At 45.2% G+C, this 8864-nt stretch overlaps 1 protein-coding gene and 1 non-coding gene across 2 annotated transcripts; both read left to right on the plus strand.

Moving 5' to 3' along the window:
* The first annotated feature begins 256 nt into the window (after positions 1-256).
* Positions 257-2714, plus strand: LOC140222508 (uncharacterized). The gene is made up of 2 exons (XM_072293220.1): positions 257-1449; positions 1880-2714. Exon 1 carries the CDS (start codon positions 501-503, stop codon positions 1353-1355), a length of 855 nt encoding a protein of 284 aa, XP_072149321.1. The 5' UTR covers positions 257-500; the 3' UTR covers positions 1356-1449; positions 1880-2714.
* Positions 888-1023, plus strand: LOC117854365 (small nucleolar RNA Z247). Its single transcript, XR_004640290.1, has one exon. It is a non-coding gene; the product is annotated as a small nucleolar RNA Z247 (small nucleolar RNA).
* Positions 2715-8864: the final 6150 nt, after the last annotated feature.

An 8864-nucleotide genomic window follows, 5' to 3' on the forward strand; every position in this document is an offset into this window, starting at 1 on the left:
TTGCTAGCTGAAGGACAAAAATAATACTAAAGGTCAGTTGAGTTACAGAGTTTTGAATTGGATCGAAGAAAATACTAGAAAAGCTGTTTGTGTTAGATATTTAGATATAACGTTTTTGTCACGAGTTGTAACGTGTTCAGGTTGTTGTAACAACCTGAATCTTCTCGGATGTAAATCCTAGTAGAGATAAACTAGGATCCTTTCTTGCTTAGCTTGCACGACAAGCATATTGTAACAAACCTTGTAATCTGTTCGGCATTGCCGCTATTTAACACCGAACCGTGGAGGCCAAGGGCATCCCACGTTAACCCTAAACTTCACATGGTAATCATAGCCCCTATTCCACCGAGAAAACACATCTAGCAAACCAACCACCTTCCATCGATGGCCTCCTCCTCATCTGCCCCTGCGCCGGCGAGCCTTGGCCCGCCTGTCTCCGAGAAACTTACTCGGGATAACTTTTTACTTGGGACAACTTTCTTCTCTAGAAGGCACAGATCATGCCTACCATCCGTGGAGCTCAGCTGATCGACATCCTTGAAGGGAAATCTGTGGAGCCTTCAACCAAGACCCTGAAGATCACCAAGGAGGACAAGACGGTGGAGGTCGTGCCCAATCCAGTCTACGTGACATGGGTGGCACAAGATCAGCAGCTACTTGGATACCTTCTGAATTCGCTGACAAAGGATGTGCTCGCTCAAGTAGCGACGCTGACATCCTCAGCAGAAGTTTGGGTGGTCCTTGAAGGGATGTTCTCTGCCCAGTCTCATGCACGCGCAACTCATCTGCGCATGCAGTTGGCAAGCCTCAAGAAGGGCGGGATGACCGCCACGGTGCACTTCGCGAAGATGAAGGCAATTGGTGACGAGCTTGCCACCGTTGGCAAGGCTGTCGGGGATGATGAGATGATCTCGTTCATCCTCAATGGCTTGGACTCTGACTACAACTCCCTGGTTTCCTCTGTCATAGGGAGGCTCGACATGACACTGAGTGATCTCTACGCTCAGATTGTGGCCTTTGACATGCATCTTCAGATGCTGGCGGAAAACAACAATGGTGGAGGCTTCCAATCCTCCGCCAACTCTGCATCGTGTGGACGCGGTGGCTTCCATCCTCGCGATGGCAACCGTGGCCGTGGCGGCAGTAGTGGTGCTGGAGGTCATGGCTTCAACAACGGCTTCAACAACAACGCTGGAGGTGCACCCAAGCAAGGAGGACAGTTGACCAAGGTCGCCCGTCAGGTCTGCAAGAAGCCAAATCATGAAGCTGATGAGTGTTGGTACCGCTTTGAGGAAGATTACCAGCCCAAGGTTGCTGGTTCGGCCACCACCGGCTACGAGGTGGACACAAACTGATATGCTAATAGTGGCGCCTCCGATCACATCACCTAGCAGACCGTGTGCGACAAGTACAATGGACTTGATCAGGTGCACACCACCAGCGGTTCAGGTATGAGAATTAGCAATGTTGGTCATTCATTTTTATGTACCCCAAATCGTACTTTGCATCTAAATAATATTCTCCATGTTCCAAGTTCTAAGAAAAGCTTGCTTCAGTTCATCATTTAACTGCAAATAATAATGCCGATCTTGAATTTCATCCAAACTGTTTTTTTATTAAGGACCTGGTTGTTGGTCTCAAAGAAATTTGACACCAACAGATGTGAATGGAAAGAGATTGCACTTATAAGTTCAAAAAACAATAAGTCTCTCTCTACAATAGGGTAGACCTCCCCTTTTATAGTGACCCGTGAGCTACTTTACATTCCAAAAATGTCCTTTCTCAACTACTACTGAGGACCAATTGTGGTCACCCTTGGATGATGAGTGATTGATAATGTTGTGTTGGAATGATGTTGCTCTTGGCTTGTGATGTGCAGGTGTAGGATGCGGTGTAATGGCCAACAGCATGCGATGAAGGTCAAGCGAAAGGTTCATGCTGATGGACCAAGGGTGGTGAAGGATGACCGCGAGTAGGCTTGGACCGACGGACCCGAAGAGTCCGGACGGAATCATAAGCGGTCCACACGGTGCATGGAAGAGCAAGAGAAAATAATGGGATGGAGACGGCGTCGGTCGAGTCAAGCGGGATGGAGGTGAGTCAAGTACGCGGCCTGGGAGCCGGGAGCGAAAGACTTGGAGGCGTCAAAAGCTTGGTGGAGACTGGACACGCGTCGACATCGAGGAGGTCGCGTGGCGGCCAAGCGGAAATGGACGGTTTGGGTGGTTTGGGCCTCAAAACCATAGCGCAGGCACGTTTGCTGGTTTGGGCCTCAAAACTGGGAGCGAGCCTGGTGCGGCCGGAGCTTCAAGGACGGTACGTGGCATCATCGCGAAGCTTGCATCGAGGCGAAGCAAAGTCGTGAAGGTGGCGTGTCCATCCGATGAGCGCAGAAAAACATGGACCAAAATGCCCCTACGTTGGTAATTATCCTAGTTGTAGTTGTAGGGGTAGTTTGATCATCCGTCCCAGACTATAAATATGGGTGGATGGCTGTTAATTTCACCACCTCTTGAGAAAACCCTAATTCATTTGCTTAGAGGCTAGCCAAGTGCTTAGAGAGAGAGGAGAGAGTGGGAGATGAGAGGGTGATTGCTCTTTTCTTTTGATTTCTTCATTTTAGTGGGTGGATGAAGGGAGGAGGCTAGTCCTCATCTTGTAAAGATGTTGACCTCGTGATTTAGTTGAATTTGTGTGTCAAATTCATGGCTAAATCTTGTGTCTCTCCCATTTTTCTTTTTCCCTATTTCCAGAGGATTTTTGGGTGAATTTTTGGATCTTACGATTGGCAGCATTTTGGGGTATTTTTTGGGGTAATTCGGTGCTAGGACATGTGCATGAAAACCTAGGTTGATCCCCTAGCAAATCCATACACGAGCACCTTGGATTTTGAGATTTTCTGAAAATCCCCTTCTGGTTCCCTTCTCCAAATCCATGGAATCTTGTGACCAATTCGTGAGTTTTTTGACTTGAAACTTTAGGAATACCTTTGCTATGTTGTTGTAAGTCTATGGTTCAAATGTTGTGATTTTTGGAGGTCGTTTGATTGAGTTTCGAATTTTTCCACCTTCCTCACTAAGGCTGATTTTGGAATTCCGGAATATTCGGGAAATTTCCGAAGTTCCGGAATTTTCCCAAGATTTCTCCGAAAATTTTTGAAAATCTGGAATTTTCCAAAGGTTTTTCTGGAATTTTCTGATTTAAGGTGTTGGTTTCAAAATCCTTCTTTTGATACTCATTTGTACTCCTTACTTCCACTAGTCTCAAATTGGGTTCCTAGCATCATTCCTAGGTTCATTATAGCTAAGTGGACTTGATTTTGCTAGCAGAGAGGCTTGTGGATTGATTTGGGATTTTAGCCGAGGTTCTTTGAGAAAATTTGAATTGTCTCTCATTCATCCCCCCTCTGGTCGCCTGTCCCGGTCCTTCAATTGGTATCGGAGCCGGTTAAGGTTTCTACATACCCTAATCGGTTTCGAAACCCATTGTGGTGATCTCTAAGCATTCTTCCTCGACCGTTGCACCTTACTTTGATGGCTCTAATTATCGGTACTGGAAAACTCGCATGAGAGCCCATCTTAATAGTAAGGGAGTAGGGGTTTGGGAGATCACTCAAGATGTAGCATACATGGTTCCCGCTATTTGCTTGACTCAGGATGATAGCGATAAGTATCACGCCGACAACAAGACGGTTGATATCGTGTTTGCGAGTCTGTGCTGTGGTGAGTTCGATCGTGTCGAGGATCTGTCTCTCGCTCATGAGATTTGGTCCAGACTTCAGAGTTTCTATGAGGGAAACAGCCAAGTGAAGGCAAGACTCTTTGAGACTTATCGGCGTGAGTATGAGAACTTTGTTCATTTGGCCGGTGAATCTGCCGATGCTTTGTTTCAGCGCTTTCTTGCTATTGTGAACAAGATGAAAGCAAACACTACCAACTTGCCCTACACCGATCATGATAGAGCTTTGAAGCTCCTGCATGCTTTGGATCACGAGGTGTGGGGTATGAAGGTTGATGCTATCATCGAGTCCACAAACTATGAGACTCTTTCCACTGTTGAGCTCTTTGCCAAGCTGAAGTCGATGGAGGTTGACAATAGGCTCCGAGCAAAATAAGGGAGTCCTACTGATCCAAATAGTATGGCTCTCATGTTAGGCTCGGGATAGCCTAAGTCATTAGGTAACTCTTCTTCTATATCATTTGCCTTATCTTCTTTGGTTTCTGTGTCAGAGGAGCAGCTGGAGGTTCTTGATGATGAAGAGCTCGCCTTGATCACGAGGCGATTCGCGCTTCAACGACAACTGCAAGAACCGGTGAAAGAACAACAACAACTGCTTCGATTGTGGCAAGCCAGGTCACTTCGCCGCTGACTGCCCCGATAAGAACAAGTCCAAGAGCGGGTATGACTACAACAAGCACAAGAACAAGGATGGCACCAAGAAGAAGAAGAAGTACACCGATCATGAGAAGGAGTACCGCAAGAAAGACAAAGCGCGCGCCTTCATCGCCTCCCTCAGCGACGTCGACTTCAATATCGACGACCACACCGACTCAAGCTCAAGTGAGAAGGACAATGATTGCAAGGCAAAAAAGAAGGACAGTAAGAACTTCAACGGCCTCTGCTTCTACTCCGACAAGAACCACGACGGGTAATGTGTCATGGCCATCAACGCCAAGAAGGATGATAAAGAAAGCGACTCCGACACAGAAACAGAGGTAAAGCCTACTCCAAAACAACTTGCCTTAGAAGTAGAAGAACTTATTGATTGCCTGCTAAATCAAGATAAGTTGCTTAAGAAGGCTGCTCGTGAACGAGTTGAGCTTAAGGCAAAGTTGGAGAGTGCTTTGATTGAGATAGATATGCTCAAGTCTGCTCCTACTATTTCTGATGTTGTTGAGTGTGATGTTCACATGTCTACTATAGCTTCTTTGCAATCTAAGCATGCTTTGCTTGTGGATGAAATTGATTTGACTAGGGCTTCTTTAGATGAAATCAAAACTAGACCTGTGTTACTTGGTGCTTGCAAATCTTACCCTACTTTACAAATTCAACTTGATGATGCATGTGCTAAGATTAGAGCTTTAGAGAAATCTGATTTAATTGCTAAATCTAAAGTTCCTGAATGCACAAAGTGTCCTGAACTTAGACATTCTTTGCAAAGTACTAAGGATGAAAATCACTACTTGCGCACAGTTCTCAGTTGGGTGTCAAGTAGGGAACCTCTATTGGGTGTGATGATTCAGGAGTTTAAAAGGGCTAATGGTTTTGGGATTGGGAATGTGATCAAGCAGTGTACATTTTATAGATTGTATGAAAAGATCTTTGATGGGTTGTATGAGAAGGTTGATCAGTGCAATGGTGAGAGAGAAAAACAAGCAAACTCCAGCCCTTATGAGCCACCCGAGCTGAGTGGAGAGAAACCTAACCCAGAGTGTAAGAAAGACCTTACAAAGTGTGTTAAAGATGGAGTGTTCATTGAGATACCACCAAAAGTTCCAAAGAAAGTCATTTGGGTTGAAAAACCCAATCACCTCAGAAACAAGCTTGACACACTCCCTGATATGCCTTTGAAGAAACCTCCACCAAAACCCCAAGCCAAACCACAACTAAGAATGAACACTCAACCCAAAGCTAACCCACCGCTGAGAGTTAACCCTCAATCCAAAGCTAACCCACAGCCAAAACAACATGTTCGATTCCACTGTGAGTTTTGCAAAAGGGTGGGTCATCTTGAGGAGTTTTATTTTCGAAAGAAGAAAGCTTTGAGGCGTGCGCGTGCATGGGGCAACAAGGACATGTACCACCCCTCTCATGGTGTACATGTGCCTAGAATAGCTCCTCCACCTCGTCGTGTGGAGAGTGTTTGTTCAGCTCCTTCTTGTAGTTTTGCCAGGCATGCTCCTCATCATGATCAATATGACTTAGGATAGCATGACCATGGTTTTGAGTCTTAGAGGTACAACGAACCACGTTTTCCCCCTCATGGTGGTCGTAGTCCTCCAGTGAGACGAGATATGGTTGATTTTACTAACCCCACTCTTGAGCAAATGGTTCGACACTAGTATTCTACTTGCTTCACTAACCCTAGTGTTGAAACATTTGCTCATCTTTGGTCTCCTTTCATTTGAGCAGGTCGGAGGCCTGGAGAACACGTGGCTCATTGATTCTGGTTGCTCTCAACACATGACCGGTGATCATAGATGGTTCTCCAGCCGCACCCCGGTGATGACCAAGGAGTACATCACTTTTAGGGATAATAGCAAGGGTAAGGTATTGTCTGAGGGTGCCATCAAGGTGAGTGAGAATTTCATGCTTAAGAAAGTTGCTCTTGTTGACTCTCTCAGTTTCGCAACTCCTTGATGATGGCTTTGAGGTTCATTTCAAGCGTTGGGCTTCACGGATTTTAGACTCGCGAGGCGATCTTGTGTGTATGATCGTCCCCGAGGGTCAAGTGTTTCGAGTGGATTTCTCTAAGTCATTTGGTCTCTCTCAGTGTCTAGTGGCTGGTTCATCTTCTGAGCTTTAGAAGTGGCATAGGAGATTGGGTCATTTGAGCTTTGATTTGCTTTCCCGCTTGAGCGCTCTTGATCTTATTCGAGGTTTGCCGAAGCTAAAATTTGAGAAGAATCTTGTTTGTGCTCCATGTCGTCATGGGAAAATGGTTGCCGCTTCTCACCCACCTGTGAATCAGGTGATGACTGAGCATCCAGGGGAGCCGTTGCACATGGATACAGTTGGTCCAGCTCGCGTTTGCTCAGTTGGTGGGAAGTGGTATGTGCTTGTGATTGTTGATGATTTTTTGAGGTATTCATGGGTTTTCTTCATGAAAACTAAGGATGAGGCATTTCCTTTTGTTCGAAATTTGATCTTGAGGTTGAAAAATGAGCAACCTACAGATGCCATGAGAGCTATTCGTAGTAACAATGGCACAGAATTCAAGAATGCTTGTTTTAAAACCTTTTGCAATGATCTTGGTCTTGAACACCAGTTTTCATCGCCTTATGTCCCTACTCAGAATGGTGTTGTTGAACGGAAAAATAGGACCCTTTGTGAAATGTCTAGGATGATGCTTGATGAGCATAGGACTCCTAGAAAATATTGGGTCGAAGCCGTCAACACTGCTTGCTATGTTTCCAATCAAATCTTCTTGCGAGCTTTCCTAAAGAAAACCTCTTATGAGCTGATGCATCGACGTACCCCCAAAGTAAGTCACCTGAGAGTGTTTGGCTGCAAGTGTTTTATTCTCAAGCAAGGTAATTTGGACAAATTTGAGTCTCGTTCTATGGATGGTATTTTTCTTAGTTATGCCTCTCATAGTCGTGTTTATCGTGTGCTTAACCTTGAAACTAACTGGATCGTGAAAACTTGTGAAATTACTTTTGATGAAACTATGCCTTTCACAACTCCTGTCTTTGAGGTTGCAAGTGAATATGAGGTAGGGCAGAGCATCTTTGAGGAAGAGGAAGAGCGTGGTGATAGTGGTGATGAAGAGGATGATGAGATTGATCGTGCTCCAGCTGCCACACCTGTACCTTCTACTTTGACTATGATGGTTGATGGTCCTACCTCCTCTCCCACTACTACAAGCCATCAACAAGTACTACTACATGATGATGAAGAAGAAGGTCAGAGTGATCCAGCTGTTGTTGAGGGGGAGGCGACTTTAGAGCGAGGGGCTCCACGGCACATTCAGTATAACCATCCTCCACAACAGATGATCGGTAACATGCATGAGCACACCACTAGGCACAGCTCTAGCCAGATTTCACACTTTGCACATTCTGCATTTGTTGCCATTTTTTGAACCCCGAGATATTGGACATGCTTTATTTGATTCAAATTGGGTCAATGCCATGCATGAGGAGTAAGAAAATTTTGAGAGAAACAAGGTTTGGATTTTAGTTGAATCATCTCCAAATTGCCACCCTATAGGAACAAAATGGGTTTTCAAAAACAAACAGGACGAGGATGGGTTGGTTGTGAGAAACAAAGCGAGGTTGGTTGCCCAAGATTTTAGGCAAAAAGAGGGAATTGATTATGAGGAAACCTTTGCCCCTGTTGCCCGTTTAGAAGCAATTAGAATTCTTCTAACCTTTTCTATGGCTAAAGGTTTTAAGCTCTTCCAAATGGATGTGAAAAGTGCCTTCCTAACTGGTTTTATTGAACAGGAAGTGTATGTGAGACAACCCACTAGTTTTGAAAATCCTAAACATTCTAACCTTGTTTTCAAACTCCAGAAAGCTCTCTATGGCCTAAAACAAGCATCCCGAGTGTGGTATGCTAGTTTGAAATCCTTTTTGCTTGGGAATGGGTTTGAAATGGGGTCAGTTGATAAAAACACTCTTTCTCCTCAGGCAAGGCAATGACTTGTTGATTATTCAGATATACGTGGATGATATTATCTTTGGTGGTTCTTCATCATGCTCTGGTTGCCAAGTTTGCAGATGATATGAGCAGGGAATTTGAGATGTCAATGATGGGTGAATTGACCTTCTTCCTCGGGCTACAAATCAAGCAAAGCAAGGATGGAACCTTTGTGTACCAAGGCAAGTACACGAAGGATGTGCTGAGGAAGTTTGACATGGCTGACGCCAAGCCATTGTCAACTCCTATGGCGACGACAATGGCTTTGGATGTGGATGAAGATGAAGAACTGATGGACTAGAAGGAATACCGGAGCATGTCAACTCCCTCCTGTACATGACGGTGACGAGGCCGGGCATACACTTGGCCATGTGTCTATGCGCTCGTTTTCAAGCTTCACCGAGAACATCTCACCGTCAAGCCATAAAGAGAATCATGAGGTACCTTCGTTTCACTCTTGAGTTTGGTTTGTGGTACTCTGCTTCCTCGACACTCACACT

This window comes from Setaria viridis, chromosome 4 (assembly GCF_005286985.2).
Source record: "Setaria viridis chromosome 4, Setaria_viridis_v4.0, whole genome shotgun sequence".
In the NCBI taxonomy this organism is placed as follows: domain Eukaryota; kingdom Viridiplantae; phylum Streptophyta; class Magnoliopsida; order Poales; family Poaceae; genus Setaria; species Setaria viridis.

Coding starts and splice junctions, on each gene's coding strand:
- LOC140222508 (XM_072293220.1), top strand. CDS start 501: ATGCCTACCATCCGTGGAGCTCAGCTGATCGACATCCTTGAAGGGAAA.